General features: G+C 39.7%; 1 protein-coding gene across 1 annotated transcript in view; it reads right to left on the bottom strand.

Annotated features, from left to right (window-relative positions):
* Positions 1 to 20,078, bottom strand: part of HGF (hepatocyte growth factor) — a 147,877-nt gene that overhangs the window by 68,180 nt on the left and 59,619 nt on the right. The window contains exons 7-8 of the mRNA XM_088468648.1: positions 3,976 to 4,094; positions 2,600 to 2,765 (exon numbers count right to left, since the gene is read on the bottom strand). Of these exons, the coding sequence (XP_088324774.1) occupies positions 2,600 to 2,765; positions 3,976 to 4,094 (285 nt within the window). The remainder of the gene's footprint in view (positions 1 to 2,599; positions 2,766 to 3,975; positions 4,095 to 20,078) is intronic.

The following is a 20,078-nucleotide window of genomic DNA, read 5'->3' as shown; positions in this document are numbered from 1 at the left end:
TATTGATATGATATATGTATAAATTGAAGGTGTTACATTGTGTGTAGTTAGTTTTGACTATATATCCTTTTTGATGCTCCAAGGCTTCCGTAGCCATAGATTTGATTGTTACCTTTATGATGGGGAGCAGGATTGTTGACGTCACATTAGCCGCGTCCTGACCAGGTGTTGGCGTTCAGTTCACTGGGTGCGAGAATGTATATAAGGTAAAAATGTTTTATTATTTGTTTTTGTATCCTCATGAAATAACTGATAACTGATAAATAGTTCTGAAACGTTGATAACTCACTAACGAGCATTGGAGTTTTTCTTTAAGTCGCCGGGACTGACGCCTATATACACGGTTATATATACAGATATGCCCAGCTAGATTGTTGTCTGTAGGGCAGAGTCTCGTGCCATGCGTGGCATGAAATGGATTCCCACTAATGGAGACGTGCATTAGTCTCTCCAAAGGTTTGAATGGAGACGCACTCCTGCAATCGGGGACGCGCCATAGCGTACCGTGGTGTGTAGCGAGATGCGTGCGCACATTTGTGGCATGATCAGCCACAATGATTATGGGCGCATCTGTGTATATATAGCGCATATATAAACACACACGTGGACAAAATGGGCATATGAATCTACAACCAGTTTGCAAAGTGCATATCTGAATTGTATTTCTGAAAGATATTTAGAAATAGAGAATGCACAAGTGAAAAGTTTAGAGTTCTAAACACAATAGAAGAGCAGTAGGCAAAGTTGGAAGTGACTCAAACATATAGAGTTCAAGATAATATCCATGCTGAAGTGGATCTCCATGGAAAGAGTTTTGACTGCTCACATCACAGTGAAACCATGCCGATTACAATGCAAGCATAGAACTGAAGTACAGTATCACAGCTACAAACATGTCTCTGTACCTGTAATGTGTATAGACTAGAGACAGACACACATGTGCTGCATGAGTCACTGATGTTGTGACAGTGAAATGAAGTATGAATGTACCTTTTTTTGAAGGTGAACAATAAGTAAGAACATCTGGTGTGCAGCATATTGTATCTACATTTGTCTACAAATAGATAAATATTCTCTTTAGCAAAATGTTTTAGATGAAAATGAAATACATAATCTCTGTGTTCTATTGGCAACAATCCATGTACAGTGCTTAGTCAGGACGGAAATCTATTTCTATGCATTCTTGTAATCATAACATGCGAACAGCACACATATCATAGACCATTCAAGGCAGCATTTAGAGTTGGCATATGCACTAAATGAGCCCTTGTGCACCTGCTCATGCCCCCAGTTCAATAGGGGTTTGCAAACACCAAACTTCAAAAGAGGAAATTAAAGGAAAAATAAAGTAAGTTAAATAAATATAGAATATCCTATGCACTTCACTGACCTGTGCTGCCCAACACATGCAGAACAGAGAAACAAAGAGAAGTCACGTGATGCAAAAGCAAGCTCAATTGTCTTTCTATTAACAGGGTTATACTGTATATGGCAGGCTAAAATTAAACAATTATATTATTCAAATATTTTAAAATGGAAGATGCAGAACTTTAAGTTTAAAAGTTTTTCCACTTTTCCCAACAGCCTTCCCTCGTTAATTTGTGCTCCCTCACATAGCAAACAGGGCCGGTGCTACCATTAGGCAACCTTAGGCTAAGGGCGCCGGCCACTGGAGGGCGCCGCTGAGTCCACAAAAAAAAATGAATGGCATAATTCATGGCTGAGTGTCATATAATGAGTTTGCGACAGTGTTAAGAGGTACATTATAATTTTGGCGCTCTGCTTTGTGTAATATTCTATATAGTATATTATGAATTTGGGACACTGCTGTGTGGCATGTTATTTAACTGGGGAGACTGATGTGAGGCATATTATGAATTGGAGTGAGCAGGGGCGGTTGATGAAATGTTGCTTAGGGCGCCCAGAAACCGTACACCGGCCCTGATAGCAAATAGTATGTACCAATTGAGTGACCCCCAGTTATTTGCTGCTGTCAGGAACAACACTGTCTATGTCAAGCCAGCAGCAGCTCAGAGTACAGACATACCCAAGTGTTTCCTATTCTATTGTACTGAAGAGCACTAGGTGGGTTGACACCTATGCTGCCTTAACATATTCAGTGTGGTCCTGCTTACAATGTCAGATAATGATTAAGAGGCTCAAAGGGGAGAATCCCACGTATCTGATATATGAAAGTAGGCAGGATTTAACAAGAGGATGTTTTCAAAAAGTCAAGAAATTCTTTGAACTAGTCATATAGCCAATGCTACTGTTTATAAATGGATTACAGAACAAATATACAAAAAAACCATGATGATATGGTATAAAATACAGATATTTTGTATTATGTCTAAGAAAAGTGTATCTTGGAAGGTATTTCTTCCTCTAGTACTAGTCCTAAACATAGTCTGATGGCACCAACACCTAATAAAATGTACTCGGTCTTCAGTAGACCAGTTTCTCAGTTTACATCAGTGCTTACGCAGCTGTATTACGTGGATTTCATCACTGACTTTTTGACTCAAAAACACAAATCTATTGTAGATAACAGAAAAGACCCAATAAATGTATTATATAGTTATTTTAGTCAATTGCTTACTTGCATTTGTAGTTTTCTGGTGTAAAATTATGCTTATGTGGAAACTGGGAATCCCACCGCTGGCATTGGAATCCATTGAACGTTGTTCTCACAGTTCCACGATAGCCTTCCCCTTGGCTCTTTATGCAGTCACTTGTAATATCAGTGTGATTGATTATGCTATGTGCTGAAAAATTACATGCAATTCAACTATTAAATGTTATCAGAATATGTTAAATTAAGTCATATTCAATATTATCACTGAGGATGGGAGATGTGTTTTCTCATTTTTTTATATAATGGGGGAATACATATAATATTCTGTGACCTTAGAGGAGACCATATCCCTGTCAACACTACCGTATGCTGGGTCACAAAAAAGAACTCATATCTTCCACTCAAATGAAAATGAAGCCACAGCACCATCTAAACTAATAGACAGATGTTCCCATATCTAAGACTGAAACATCTGGACCACAAGATCACACTGTAATCCATTTTACGTTCTGATGTATTATGATATTTTGTTTGGCAATCTAATTCCCAGAGATGCCAGATCCTTTTTATGTCATGTAAACATAACAAAGACAAACATCATTTACTGGATATTATATCGAGTGTCTTTTTTTTTTTTTAAAGATTTAAACAGTACATTGAAATAATTATTTTGGCTATTGTTTTTACAAACAATTTTATCATTATTGACTTAAACTGTATTTTACTACACATACTTATTTAATTATTGTGACATTCATGTTGCTCATATACATGAAGTATGGAGGTTGCAGTCATACATCAATTGGTAGCAGCGTAAACAGCCTTTGGGGTTAAGGTTAAATCTGGGACTTGGAATGCCCAAGGCAAATATGTGATAATAATCTCTATTAAAGTAATGGACAATTTTATCTGTATTGCCTATTAACTTATAAAATTATGCTATATAATATTATATATAAAACTATTTGAATGCTTACAATGGGCATTTTTATACAATGTACGAAAGAGTTTTTAAACCTGATTTTTTTATTTTAGGGGTTATTTCAGATGTTAGCTCAGGACATGTCCCAAAATAGAGAAACTTAAGTAGATGGCAACTATTAGCAATGGTAAATGGTACAAGGAATATAAGCTATCTGTTTGTAATACACTCAATTTAACTTAAAGCAGGCTTTGAGATGTTGATGTAATATATACACTTGCTCTTTAAGTTATATAAATAATATAGCAGAAATAATTAAATATTAATGTGCACATGGAAAACTAAGTTGCTGAAACAAAACAGTTTGAAAGTAAAGATTTAAAAAATGTTTGAAACATTTTCAATTCATTTGCAGACTGGCATGCTACTAAAGATAAAGGAAGTTCACATAGAAGGGATATATATGGTTACTACTCACCACAGGGTTTAATTGCACAGAACTCCCAGGGGACGTCAGGGTTAAGTGTGTAACACCATGGTCTAGCCTTGCCATCAGGGTTGCGGCAGTAATTATCATTCAGCCCCTTGTTAGGATATCTGGAAAAGGTAGGGAAAAAAACACATTCATGTGTCATCCAAGAAGACTGACAGGCCCAGATCTCCTTTCATTTCTAATGCACCCAATTAGGTGTGGATTTCATAAACACAGCATGGTATTCCAACTCATTAGGAGAGATGATGATAACAGGAATAGACCCCATCCTTGCAACTGATAATGAGATTGTGATCTTCTGCTTGTAATTTGAGCATTAAAAGGATTAGGGTTATTATTACATCTTATCACTTGTTTTAAATCATTACTTTTATTATCTTGCTTCCTGTTAAAATCAAAGCAATCATGCATTAAAATAGAAAACTCAAAAGTCAATATCATAAGGAACACCACATTATATCATCAAGATTATACAGTATTCAACATAAACTGGTTTTATATAAAACATTAACTATTACTAGTATTAATTATAAAGGTAATATTACTAGCAATGATAAAGTTATTTACTCAAACAACAATTGTACATATTTTGAAAACAAAATTATATTAATTTATAGCGCACGGTGCGCAAGTACAAACCAGTAGGACTCTCTGCTCTTGCCCATTATGTGCTTACTGTGCCAGGGATAGATGAGGTCAATGTTCTGTGCATAGTCCCATAGCCTCAACATAGGTACTCGATCCATATACTATATAAAAAGGCACATTGATTGTATTAACTGTAAACTATTGGGTGATTAATGTTATGGCACAGAAAATTACAAAGTTAATATTGTTATTGTAAACTGTTAATTTATAGATTCAGAATCTCCCTGCAGACACAACAGCCAGGTCCGAGCACATAAACAAGATGGCTCTATGCTTAAAACAATTCAAGGCCACTGCCATTCACTTTAAAACAAAAGGTAACCCATAAGAGCAAAAATGAAGGAAACATTTCCAGAATTGTTATTCTAATTTGAAATGTATACTACTGCATACAGCAAAATCTAGTACTGATGGGGAAGGCCAAAGTGCTCTCGGGGTATGAGTACTACGTAGTTAGCAGGAAAGCATAAAAAAATAATTATAATAAGTAACTCTGCACCTGGACAAACCATGTTCAGTGTAAGGGGTGCAAATGCATTTATTTTTTATTTTTTCATGCAAATACTGACTGCTTTTGCATGTAGCCCACAAATGCTGGGCAGTTTTATTTTTACACTGTAATTTAGAATTCAGTTTGGACACACCCCTCCCAAATTTAATGCTGGGCATACATTGCTTGATAAAATGCCTGTTAGACCAACAGACATTTTATCTGGCAGCCTGTCACCCTGCAGATATCGCGGGCATACACTGCGAGATATCTCACAGTGTATTGGCCCCGATATCTGCGCTCCACCCCCGGGGAGGAGACTCTTCCCTGTTCCTTCCATGGGAAGGAACAGGGGAAGTGTCTGTCGGTCGTCCGCGGCTGGATATACACTCCCCGATGCGGCCGACATTTAACATGCAAAATATTGCATCGGACGAGCATGCTGGACGATCCGGCATGCCCGACCGATCGATATTTTACCTTTGGTCACCCGCACACACAGTGCAGTTATAAGGTGATCCGCTGTTATCAGGTGGATCGCCCCGATAACAGTATATGCTCAGCATAACTCTCTGTGCATTTTCATCTGCCCGACCTGCAGTGCAACATTGTTTTACTATGGTTGAGTTACTTGCTCTTTTTTTGCTTTGCTCCCACCTCAGAATCAGCCCCTAAGCCTGGATATTATAGCATTGTACATATTTGCTCTCTACAGTTAGACCACAAAATATAGTTAAGTGTTAAGTTATGGAGGCCTACTTATTATCATCACCCAAAAAGAGGCCTTTTATTTTTAATAATTCATATTAATTTAGTTTTCAATTATAAAACGGGGTATAGAAAAAAGAAAAAGGGAAAAGAACATCCGGGTAAAAGGAAGGGGGTGTACACAAGCATCTCAGGTTCAAAGAAATAGGCAGTTTGCAGTATGCATAGAGACAAGGAACATAATATCATACTGAATAGGAAAATAACAAACCCAACAGCCCAGATGCACTGGTCTCCACCACAGAGCCACCCAGAGAGTCCTTGGGACACACTGGGTGCTCAGCTCCTTCCAGGTCCTGACAGCCTTGCCCCCTTTTCATGACATAATAGATTTGGGAACATGGCTGACACTGGGCAAAATCTCATGCCCCTGTACCAGAGTATCACTAGGAAAGTGGTTTTTATCACTTTGAGACCTTTATGGCTAAAACATAAAAAAATTGCCTTCTCACTTCTATATAATATACTAGCTATTAGTAATAATAAGGGTACTGAACAGGGGGCATCTGTGCATAAGTGACCAGGCATAATCAGGTTGCACATGCACTCTGCACTGGAAGCACGGGTTCAGTGTTCCAGTTGCAGTTTGTTGGAAAATAAAACACAAAACAATCCTTTAATAACTTTAGGAATGCTAAAAAAATACCTTATTTTACTGAAAAGCATTTTTCTCTTCTTTATTACATCTGTTATCGCCACCCTAACATGGCTACAGCATAGGAGTGCAGCCAGCTGTATATGTACTATCTCTGTGTTTGGTAAATGCTTTGCATGAGGAAGCTATAGCAGGAGAGCCCCAACGACCACACACCACCACAGCTATTTGACCAGGAGGATATCAGAACACTTTGCTAAAGGTGCAGCAGGTGCATCAGCTGTCTGCAGTGGAAAGAGGAGGTGAAGTAGCCCCAAGTTTACAGCCAATTTCAAATTAACATCACATTTTATTTATAAATAAACAAAATATTTAGCTGATGTTCAGGGCCGTAGAAAGACCTAGGGCCACACCCCCCCGTAAAATGTCCACTGGTAATGCTAATCACCATTCATTTAATCCTGTATGACAACTAAAGAGGCAGTTAGCGTGAACATTAGATCATTTACAATCATAAAGCATTACGTGCAACATAATTTGCATATATGCTAATTATTTTGTCGCTTTTCCACTATGATTGTAAATGATCTAATGTTTGCACTATCTGCCTGCTTAGTTGACATACAGGATTAAATGAATGCTGATAAGCATATAGTAAGTATTATCAATGAAAAAATATATATTTTTAAAAATGATATAGTCACCCTAAACCTAATTTTGTCTGATAAAGGGGTTTATTCATCATCACTTAATTTCCACAAAAGCAGGTAAAAATGCAATTGTAGAGATTAAGTTATCGGGCTAGTCATTAAGAATGTAATGCAGGAGATATTATTATTATTATTATCATTTATTTATATGGCGCCACAAGTGTTCCGCAGCACCTTACAAAGTACAAATACAAATTGTATACAAGTGACTTACAGAACAATACAATACAGGACATGGATAATATATATTGCTACATTAGCGACCATATCACCCAGATAAGCAACAGAGCATAAGCAACCAAGTGTTAGGTGCCCTAGTGGTGAGTAAGAAGTAAATGACACTTCAGTAAGGAGAAGCACAAGAGGGTAGATGGCCCTGCTCGTGAGAGCTTACATTCTAAAAAGGTGGGGGAAGACAAACTGGGTTGACACAGATGGGGACGAAGGAGCATGTAGCAAGGAGTTAGAATGATAGCTGGAAGGCTTTGATGAAGTAGTGGGTCTTGAGAGCCCGTTTGAAGGATTGCAAACAGGTGGAGAGTCTGATGGGGAGTGGGAGAGAGTTCCAGAGGTGGGGAGCAGTGCGGGCAAAATCTTGGAGGCGGGAGTGGGAGGAAGTAATCAGCTGGCATGAAAGGCGGCGTGCATTAGTTGAGCGAAGAGGGCGGAGAGGAGCGTGAAGGGAGATGAGATCAGAAATGTATATGGGAGAAGATTGGGTGAGTGCTTTGTGAGTGAGCGTGAGAACCTTAAATTGGGTTCTAAAAGGGAAGGGGAGCCAGTGGAGAGCTTGTAGGAGAGGGGAGGCAGATGTAGAGCGCTTGGAGAGGAAGATAAGCCGTGCAGCAGCATTAAGGATAGACTGGAGAGGAGAGAGATGGGATTTGGGGAGGCCAGATAGGAGGAGGTTACAGTAGTCCAATCTGGAGATGACCAGTGAGTGTATGAGGGTTTTAGTAGCATCCTGGGTGAGATAGGGTCTGATCTTAGAAATATTTTTGAGATGGAAACGACAGGACTGTGAAAGGTTCTGGATATGTGGTTTGCACAGATATCACAGATATCTCCTGCTTACCTTCCTCTTGCGGAATGGCCCACTGTCCCCACACACAAGTATGGGGACAGAATTCATCAAGCTTCGAAAATACAATATTTTCGGAGCTTGATTGCGGGAGCATTCACCATCTTCCAAGGTTGCGAAGAGAGATCCTCTCAGATCCCTCCACCCCTGTCCGGCTCCTTCAGTCAGACATCGGTCACGCATGCACACTTGTCTCACTGCAGTGATAGGTCACGCATTTGCTCTTATCTAACTGCTGGGAAAGGTCACTGACCTGTAGGTCATACATGCGCACTTGTCTCACTGCTCTGAAAGGAACAGTGAAAAGATTTACTGCTCTGAAAGTGGCAGTAAAGGCGCTCGACGGGACAGCTGAGTTTTGGATCATGTGGTGAGTTAGAAAGTTAAGTAACATCATGAATAGACCCAATATTGTGATATTTAAGAAGGCTAAGGTTCCCTAATAAAACAGTTTACTTGTATGCTCCTTGCAGGAGACATGAATGAATTGATGAACTTGTAGACAGGCACAGCCACATCTCCTTTCAGCATCATAGCACACTGGTGAGCCACCCATGGGGCTCAGGAGGTAAGTTTAACTAGTGGGAGGGCAAGGCCACGGAGGCAGTCTGGGCCCATAGCAGCTGTAGCTACACCCTTGGTACTACTAACTAAAGTATATAAAGACCTACAGTATAGTTACAGGATTGTCACAGACAACAAATTGAAGTCTGAAGTCTGATAATTAATTGGTCCAACAAGTCACTCATTTTACTTTTGAAAAGGTGTATCTCAGAACATGCACATTGCTATCACCAAAACCTGCTGGTAGTCAAGCATCTAACAGTAAAATCATATTTTGTTAAGACACAAAACTGTATTCTCACAGTACTTTCAATAATTATTTTACCATTTTAAAACTTCATAGACACCTAACATAGATAGATAGTAACTCAGATAGAAAGAGAATGCTTTCAAAAAAGATTAGGAAACACATTTAACTAAGAGCTCATTCATATATATGTAAATTCCTGCATAATTAAAATAAGCTGTAGTTCAAAGGCTATCTTATTTTTCCTTAACTCATAAATGTCCAAAGTGATTTAATACTGTAGATCCATAAAACAACACAGATCTTACTCATTCTTTAGATGTTGCTATTTGTCATTGACCTAATATTAAAGATGCTTTAATACAGTATTTTCAACAAACCAGTGTCTTGAAAGGAGTACAGACAAAAAGGCAAAGCAGATCACAGAGTAAGTATTTCCCTAATGAGATCTGGTTGGAGTTAATCAAGCAAATGGGTCACTAAGCAATATGCTTTACTATTACACTTGTCTACATCAGGACAATGCGAGATACATTGATAGAAGAGACTGGTAGTCATTCTGCTACACATCGAATGGTAACCATTATCTTATTCAGGAAGTGTCAAAGACTACCGAATGCAGCAAATTATCATACAGAGGGGTCTATGTACTAAGCCTTGGAGAGAGTAAAGAGTGGGTGGAGATAAAGTATTAACCAATCAGCTCCTAACTGTCATTTTACAAACACAGCCTGTAAAATTGGGAGCTGATTGGTTGGTACTTAATATCCATCCACTTTACCTTTCTCCAAAGTAAATAGACTCAACAGTTTTTTTAAGCCACATTCTGTGGATGAACCTATCTACATGGTGTGGTGCAGTAGTGAGAGGTTGGGAAGTATGTTTTCTGGATGGAAAACCACCTGCTGGTGAAGACTATACAGTACCAAGCGCTAGTCTTCCTTCTTTCTGCGACTCTGCTTATCAGGGTGGCTTTATCCAAAATTGCCCACTGGAAAAAGGCTTTATTATTAAAAAAATGGGGGGGGGTATATTTTTTTATTTTTACATTTTTTATTTATTAACAGACATTATAATTATTAATAATTATTCATCTGGAACTGGAGCCCCGGCTCACGCAATGATTAGCTATTCCTGTGACTTTTCTTTGATAAATTGCAAGAAAATTAATTTTATGATAAACAGCTAAAATATTAATTTTAAACATTTTAAATCGATCTATATATCGAATTGAATTTTTAGAGGTGACCTTTTTACCTACCTCTTTATATCACATTCTTGTTACACTATCGAAAGCTGTTTTGGTCTTGTAAAATTCAGTACAGTACTTGTCTAAAAGTTTTAGGCAGATGTGGAAAAAATGCTGCCAAGTAAGAATGCTTTCAAAAATAGAAGTGCAAATAGTTTATTTTTATCAATTAACAAAATTCAAAGTAAATGAACAGAAGAGAAATCTAAATCAAATCATTATTTAACAGTAGTCGGATATAGTCATGAAATTGTACAATGGAACAGGAAAGTAGCATGTAGAATCTGAAGCTTTGGGGGCAAACAATTTAAAACATCCACATACATAAAAATATATAATAGATATGTTTTTGGAACAGTTTAGAATCATTCATATAAAATAAAATCACATCTGCCATGTTTCCCATGTTAAGCACACCAAGAGGTGCACTGAAACTTATATCCTAACAACTGGCAAACATCACTGTATTTTGCTAGCCTGTTGACAGAAAATAATTTGATTCTGCATATATGACCTGTTAGATGTCCTTTCTAGTGTTATTATATGCATGCATTGGAATTGCATGTTTACAATTTTATTACTATTCTTTATATTTTAATTGTAAAGCAACAACATATTTTGTAATGCTGTACACAGATGTGGATAACAAAATATAGTATATCACTTACTTCCACCACATATCATGACAGAAACCTAGTCTTCTGAGCTTGCAGCTGCAGACATTAATGTTACAAAATGTACATTTTCTGCATGTATTTTATTTATAATAATATGTCTATTAATATAAAATGGATCTGGAGGCTTAGGCTTCTGGGTTTTTTTGTATAGTTATTTGCAAATGATTTAAAATGCTATAAAAATGTCTGCAGCTGTAAGTTAACCCAAAGGTGTATCTAGCACAGTCCACAAAATACACAGATGCTTTACACATCTTGTATAGCACAGTGTATTGAAACTAAGGGGCAATTTAAAAAAAATCATTCTAATATAGTATGGAAATAATACAAAATTGATAGATTTAAAATATTGGTTAAAAAGACTGTCAAGAAATACACCATGTGATTATTACATGGTGCCCATTTCAGCTTACAGAATATCTCCACCTTTCACTGTCTACATTCACATGAAATGCTACCAGGTGGCAATTAGTTTTGTAATGATAATTCATTTACTATGTATATTTTAAATAATTTGAAATATTCTATCTGTGTTTACAGCCAATAGCTTTGAGCTCTTTACTATAATTTTGAGTGCACGTCCATTATTTCATACATGAAGTAAATGAAGTGGATCAGTTATCTGCACAGTCCTAATGCTTACTGACTGCTAGAATAGCCAATTTTAACATAATTAGTATTGAATGTAAAGACCCCCACGTAAAGAATAGTCCTGTGATCACTACTCTGCACCCACTTCCTACTCATGCCACATATGTGTAGTTTACTTTACCCTACATACACACATACACACTCACTAGTTGCAATTATACTGTTTAGAAGTACATTTTCACACATAATAACCATAGGCAGGCAAAGCATAAAACCAATGTACTGTATATGAGTAAGGTTCTATAAAACCTACAACCCAACCCTGAGTTGGCTGCACACAGAACTTTCGTATAATGTTGTTATTGTATTATGATTCACCAAACTTGATGGGTGTGCATCACAAAATGAAAGAGCATCCTAATGAGCAAAGGCAGAAAATCTAAATAAATTAATTAATAGCCCCATGTGTACAGGGCCTGCAACAGAAATTTTGGGACTCAGTACACTGATGTCAAGGTCAATTTGCTGACACCTTCAAGGGGCAATACACAGTGGCATAGCATGAAGCGTGCCACTCCCCCAGCTGAAAATCACATATGCAGTGGTACAAGCATAATCACTATATTTTTCTTTACTTCCGCTGCACCTATGGTGCAGTAGATGTTCTGGATGCCTTCAGAGATGCCCAGTCCTGAGTTCCCAGTAGCATTGAGAGACTGGGAGAGTATCTGCACTCCACTGTAGTGAAGGCAGACATGACTTGGGGAGAATAAGAGGATGGCATGCATGAGGTATAGTAATAGGAAATGCAGCTTTTGGACACCACACATCTTCTATGCATGAGGTAAGTTAACAAGTGTGTGGGGGGAGGGGGCCATTGGTTTTGAGACACAGTACAAGACATACACACAGGGGTGGTGAAGAGAAAGCAATACAGTTTTCCATGTTCGCTCCCCTTCATGTCAAAAAGCAGCTAAACCACTGTAGCAATTGCACTATGCACACTAGGAAAGGGATTACTTCACTGAAAGACTAAAGCACGTAGCAACATTGTTGCCAATATATGAAAACTATATCCAGGGTCACACTGGTGCTTAGCAATGCATATCATCACAGCATTCAGTGTGGTCCATTAATCAGGAGTGTATCAGGTCAATTCCCCATTCTGATGAAGACTGGGCCAGGCCATCAGCAAAATCCAACAATCTCGATTCTCTGATTCCAACCCAAATATGATTGGAATTGGCGAATCAGCGATTTTTAGCTTGTTGGATTTTGACAATCACTTGACAAATCGCTGATCATCAGTGGATAAGATCACTGAAATTGGAAAATGGGAAAGCAGACCATAGATGAATGGCCTGCATACTACGGTCTTTGTAGACATTTGAGGAATACAATCCACAATGTAGTATGTTAATGGAACCCGGTTTAATGTATTTTACTGTACTGTATATGAAACAGTTCTATTCAATAAATATGAAGTTATAAAGTCTAAATAATAAGAATGAAGTGTGAGAACTGCATTCAGTATACAAACAAAAAATGGAAATTGTTTTTTTACCATTATTATTATGGTAGCTTTGTGAGGTGCCACAGTGCTCCATAGTGGCAGACAATAGGAAAACAAAGGGTATGGAGGACCCTACTCATGAGAAAGCTTACATGCTAAATTGCAACCATGCAAATGGTCTATACAGAATCCTATGATATTTCCAGGGACAAACATTTTAAAAGATAAAACTTAGACTATGTAGCAGCATATATATCCCAGCCTATTCTGGTATTTTGTGAGTGTGTAGATACTAGAGATGAACGCTTCGGTTTTGGCTTGGATCTTCTTGCCAAGTTCAGATCTCAGAACAAGACAAAACATCATCTTTGTCTGTGAAAGATGACATTTTGCCTTGTTCTGAGATCTGAACTTGGTGTCAAAGCCGAAGTGCTCATTTCTAGCATATACAGTATGTGACTGATCTGTGTAGATAACCATGCCACTCCTGCTTGTTAATTCTAATTGTCCATTCATTAAGCTATGGATAGTGCAGTGCTAAGTTTTAGCTGCGTTAGAAAATCATCTAAAGATGTGTCCTCAAACATCAAGTCTCAATATGCAATGTGATGCGAGACACCTGGTGTGAGTGAGCTGCCAGGTCCCGTGTGACCCTGCTAGCACGGGCATATTTTTTCCTTTTTTTTTACCTGATGTGATGCAACTGAGATGCTCCAGGAGACTGTTCTGATTAATTTGATGTGCAACACTTGTCTATCTGTGTGCGACTGAGTCTGTAAACGAAGCACTATGGAACCTGACATGGAGAAAAGCCACGGCTGCTGCATCGTAGCACTTTGTATACAAATTCAGACTCAGACGCACACATATGTACAAGTGTCACATAACAAATTAATCCGTACAGTCTCCTGGTGCACCCTAGTTACATTACATTGGGACTAAGATGCATTTTTGGTCAAAAAAGAGGACTGGCACTAGCAGATTCGCATGACCTGGCAAGCCAAGAGGGGCTGTTTGGCTCAACTGCAGCAGCAATGTATGAGGACACATCTGTATCACCTTAATTTATCAGTTGCCTTGCAAATACTAGGCCCACGGTGCTAAGGGTTGATTTAACAATTCTAGCTTTCATGACCTAGCCAGCCGGTGTACACATGCATAGTGGAACCAACATCCCAGGCTTAGGTTTTCAGTTCCATTTCTGAAAAGAAAAAACAAATGTAAAAAAATAGATGAACAATATAAGAACATTTAGAAAAAGTGCTCTATTTACAGAAAAAAAAGAAGCATTATTTTTTATTCATTATTTTCTGCTGTCACCATCACTTTCAATGGTGAAACCTGGCAAATGTTACCTCTGGGGCACTTGTTTTCTATGCAATAAACAGAACCCTAATTTGAATTATTGTATCAATATGTCAGTATCAGCTTGTCTCATGAAAACACGTTTTCTCAATTCAACAGGTTACAAAGTTCTTTGAAATATTAATCTGTGTTCACTATTAAACTACAACAGATTCAATCACTGTACCATGATCCACGTCTGTGTGTGAATGCTCACTGCTTAATATCAGATGTCAGTTTTTTGTAGACAAGTCTAAGTTGAGATTCTTCAGATTTTAATCTGCTAGCAGATATAAGGATATTGCTAAATTCTTTGCTGAAAGGCAGTCTGCAAAATAAAATTATGAGAACTCCTAGATTATAAAAACGTACCTGTCCTTTTGAATAATGATAGTATTTAAAAGGAAACTATGAAGCATAAAAGATTCATCTGGGAAATGCCTTACTTTGGAGTCCCTTTGCTGTTAAATACACATGATTAAATAACTTTTTCTAAGATATGGGTGTATGGTTTGAATTTAGATCCAAGAAGCCCCAGTCATCTCTGTATGCACTTAGGGTCTCATTCAGACCCAGTCGCAAGCGCTGAGCGCTCGCAACCGGGTCAATGGTTAGGCCCTGCGCACGCGCAGCGGATGCACTGCGCGTGCGCAAGCCCCGGAGTGAGAGAGAAACTCTCTCGCTCCGGAGTTCACTACAATAGGGCCGGCTGTCGATGTTGATCGACAGCTCGGCCTGTTTTGTAGGTGGGGCAGGGGAGTGGTTTCACAAACAGAGGCACGCTACGTTTTGTGGGCAGCCACACTGACATCAGCAGTGATGTCAGTGGGGAGCTTCCTGCTCGATCAGAGCAGGAAGCTCCCTGGGGCTTGCGGTTGCCGAGACCCAACATTAGGGTCTCGTCGCAAGTGTCAACGGTCGCGATGGTCTTGACCATCGCGAACATCACCCTGGTCAGTCACTAAGCTGTGGATGGTAACCCACAGCTTAGCTAGCGACCAGGAGGCCGCACTTAAAAATAGAAGCGGCCGCCCTCATTCAGAACGAGCGCTCGCTTCTTGAGAGTGCCTCTGAATGAGGGCCTTAGTCATACCCCCAAAGGTAGGATTAAATGGATGCGGCTCTTTACATACAGGAACTGTGAACACCATGATAAAGTTACCTATTCTACTAGATACTATCAACAGTCTTTGGGTGGAATTGTATATAGCAGATTATAATTTATGCTATTAGCATTATGTGGTTGTATAGTATGCTAGCATAAATGTACTACCTCTGAAACATGTTATTTATTTGTACTCCTCAAGTCAGAGCCGGATTAAGACAGAGGGACCCCCAGACAAAAGCAGGTATCCAGTGGCACCTGTTCCCGGTTGGAGGCTCAGCTGACGCAGAAGCTCAGACAGTGCTGCTGCATACAGCATGGAGCAGCGACCGAGTGCCCTCATCAGCGTCACATGACACATCATGTCCGTGACGCTGATGAAGGAATTAGGGAGCAGCTCTGCTGGGCCTGGGAGGTCAGCCAGGTGAGTAATCAGCGGTGGGGGATGGAGCTCCGTGTGTTGACGGTGGTTTGTAGGCACCGTGTGGCTTGAAGGGGGCACCCACAACTTAGTTGCCCTGCCTTAATCTGGCCCTGCCTCAGGTTAAATATTAGTTGATAGGTGTAAAAGTATGGAGTATTGAAATACTAAATATGACAGTACCGCTCATTAATAGCAACTCTAGAGTGGATATATTTCTACTATTTAAGTCCATATTACCTTTAAGGAGATATACATTTTTTATGTGACTAGCATACAAAACAGACTAGCACACAAACACAGAGCCCTTTCTATTGGCTAGTATACAAAGCAGATTTTGGCTGGTGACTATAATAAGCATTGTCCATTCTTACGATTGGAAAATAAAACAAAGCCATTTCTGGTAGCTAATATCAAAATGAGAGTAGAATATCAGAACACCTATTGGTGACTAATATAGAATGGAGAGTCCGATCACAATCTAGTGACTGTTATAAAAGAAGTGCATTTTTGTAACTTTTATACAAAACAAAACTGAAATCTAGTGGAAAGTATACAAGCAGGGTGCAATCTGGTGGCTAGTATGCAATCCAATTATTTTATAGCACTTTCTGGTGGGCATAGGTGTCAGTTTTGCTTGAAGGTGCTATTATTACTGTACTTTCCCTTATATCACTTGATATATGCAAAACCTAAACATGGTTGGATTAAACAGCTATCTAAATAGTTGGGGTGCTCCAGCTTCTATACTGGAGGGTAGTACAGAAACAATGTGCATTCTGATGTTGAGTACACACTTAACTCACAAATTCTGTTCTTGGTAAAAACAATTTATCCCACTGGGTACTATGGGCCTGATCCAGAGTTGTACACAGTGCCCTATCGGTCACAATTGGCTGATATTTTGGGGACTGTGCATGCTCTGCCTCTGCAGTGCGAAATGTGCTGCAAGGCATCGCAGTGCCCTGGATGCCGCCGGAATGAGCGTCTTCCAATGCAGATTTCCCAGCCAATGGCATAGGAGTTCCGTCGCCCATTCTGAGTAATCTTAGACTTACTGCGGAAGTCTCGATGGTGATCTGATGCTGCATATTCCGTTCGCATCATGCAGATCTGTGCTGCGTAGTGATGCTATTAGAGTACAATTCTGAGTCAGGCCCTGTGAGCCTGTATCATTTGCATATAGGGTTTTATTTTGTTCTGCACTGAACTTCAGTTGACTGCCAGGAAAAAGAAAACATCAACCAATGATTCATGCTGATGAAAGCACCGTTACAGATACACTCCTGCCTTTCTAACTCTAAGGGAAAACATCAAGGCTGCAGGCCTCCTCATGGCACAGACAGCTGGCTGCCTGTTGCTATGATTCCCCCCAAGACAAGTCAGTCATGTGAATATATTACTATACAACTATTTGCAAATCTTTCTTCATTGCAATGACAAAAAGCTACTCAAGCATAACCCTACTAAAGAGGATTCTGCACTATACTCAAAAGTCAGGTTTAGCAACAACACATAGCTAATGATATAATAATTTAAAAGGAAGTACATCACAAGTTGTGCAAATTCACAGTAAGTAATGATATGCAATCAGCAATGCTATATTTCAAACTAATTTAATGAATTCAAATTCATTATAAATTTTGTTCTACTTAACAAGTGCTCAATAAATAAATTGATATCCAGACTGTCTCAATGTTTTTAATAAACATACAAGACAAGAAATAACACATCAATTTTGTTGTCATTTTAAAAGTGACTACACTGATGTTCGTGAGACTGCTATATTTCCTGCTCAGGTTGTATGAGAGCTTTCAAGTCAACATTGAATTCAACATTGATATGAAATTCAATCCACCAGGTGCACTGATGGACACTAAATGGAAGAGAAAATGACATTTGTGTTTGCTTTGAGTCATTATAGATTATGTTCTTAGTAAGTATGACTGGAAAACACAATATTGTTTACAAAAAACACTTTAATTGGTCAGGCCCAAAAGAAAACACTAATTTCTTCTCATGTGCAACTAAAGGACTGTGGGCCTGATTCAGAGCCGGACGCTATTTGCGAACGGTCGTTCAGAAAAAGGGGCCGGCTATTTAAATTGAGCGCTCGCTCCTTGCGGTCTGTTGACACCTCTATGTCTGAGCGAGTGAACGAATTATGCGCTCGCTATTTTTTTAAAAACGCCCCCTGGCCGCTCGCATCCTATGTCATCTCCGCTATTTATTTGATTAATCGAGTACATCAAAAGGCGTCTGAACTGCTCGCAGTGCTTGTGGTTGGATTTTCCTACCGCAATCATGCGAACAGTTCAGGCTAAGAAACAACCAAGTGACGTGGCCGATGACGCTGCTTTGTTAATTATGCACACCCGTAAAACGCCCGTTTTGACCGTTTGGCATGCCTGCGTTCAGATCTCCACTCCCCGTTTTCAAGCACCTTCCCCTGTTACCACCCACAAACGCCTCATTCTGTCACTCAAACTAGCAGGCATTCGCTATTTTGCGAGCACAAAAATTCTGACCGCAATGACTGGTTCGCGCATGCGTATTACAACCCATACGCATGCGCAGTTGTGTGAACATTGCTCGGAGCGAACGAGCGGCCGCTTACGAGCGGCTCTGAATCAGGCCCTGTGTGCACTGTAGGACATATAATTTCAGACATGACTAAATCAGATAACATTACATAAAAAAATCTACAGGTAATTTTAATTCATTTGCTATTATAACCCTCTGGATCATGTGGGAAAAAAATTATTCTGCCAGATTACACCGTTCAATTGTCCATGACTTCTACTTGGAATTAAAAGCACTGAGGCCCTGATTCAGAGCCGGACGCTCTGAAAGAGCGCTTGCTCTGAATCAGGGTGTTTTTTGTTTTTTTTCATGTGCGTGGCCTCCTGGCCGCTCGCATAGCTGTGGGTGATCACCCACAGCTATTGCGAGCAGCCAGGATGATGGTCGCGATGGTCAAGACCATCGCAACCATCGGGGCTTGCGAAGAGACCCTTGTGGAAGGGTCTCGTGGCCGCAAGCCCCAGAGAGCTTCTGGTGATGTCAGTGGGGCCGCCCACAAACGGCAGGCGTTCACATGGGAACGCCTCCATTTGTGAAGCCATCCCGCCGCCACGCCCACAAAACAGGGCGAGTTGTCGATCAACATCGACAGCCGCCCCTTTTGTAGAGAGCCACAGAGCAAAAGAATTTCTCTCGCTCCGGGGCTTGCGCACATGCAGTGCGGCCGCTGTGCGTGCGCAGAGCACACATCGACCCGCTCGTGAGCGCTCAAGCGGGGTCTGAATCAGGCCCTAAATGCCTCATACTGGAGTGTCCTGGTCTGTGGTTTATATTCCATAAACCAGCAATGGATTCCTGCAATTCTAATTTGTGCACCTGAACCAGCAATCTGTATAACCTTTTGCTTGTAACAGTAAAATTAGTAGTTATCCACTGCAGGTCACTAATCAATTGTGTGTTACAGTAGCTGAAACTTGTGAATTTGAGCAGTAACTATGTATGGCTTTCAGAAAGGAGGGATCCAATTCCTGAAGTGCTGCCGCCATTTGTTATGTGCTAGTAATTCATTCAGTGACTTGAGCCACAGATGGTACAATCATGTCATGTGCAAATAAAAGTTAGTTTGCGCATGTGCAAAGGAGCACTGCCATTACCTTGTGTACTCAGTAGGAATTAGATCACCAAATCCACATCGGAACAAAAGAACTATGGTGTCAACAATGGCCCGAATGGAATCTAATAGAAAAACCATGACTATCGGTCTGAAAACATCAGTGGTTACAAACCATTGGTTTCTAATGGGCGTGCCTAGCACCAATTATACTTCTGAAGGAGGAATATAACAGTGCTACAAGATAATATACAGACCAGCTGGTGTCAAGAAGTTTCCTAGTAATTGTCTTTCACAATCACAGTGTGTACAACAAAAAATTAACAAAATCAGCAAAACCCACATGTAAAGGGGGGCAAGGCCCGAGGGATATGTAGTGTGTGTGTGTGTGTGTGTGTGTGTGTGTGTGCGTGCCTGCGTGTGTGTATGCGCGTGTGTGTGTACTGTATGT

Source organism: Taudactylus pleione, unplaced genomic scaffold, assembly GCF_031769625.1.
Source record: "Taudactylus pleione unplaced genomic scaffold, aTauple2 ptg000086l, whole genome shotgun sequence".
NCBI classification, from domain to species: Eukaryota; Metazoa; Chordata; class Amphibia; order Anura; family Myobatrachidae; genus Taudactylus; species Taudactylus pleione.
This window is presented reverse-complemented; position numbering and strand designations above follow the sequence as displayed.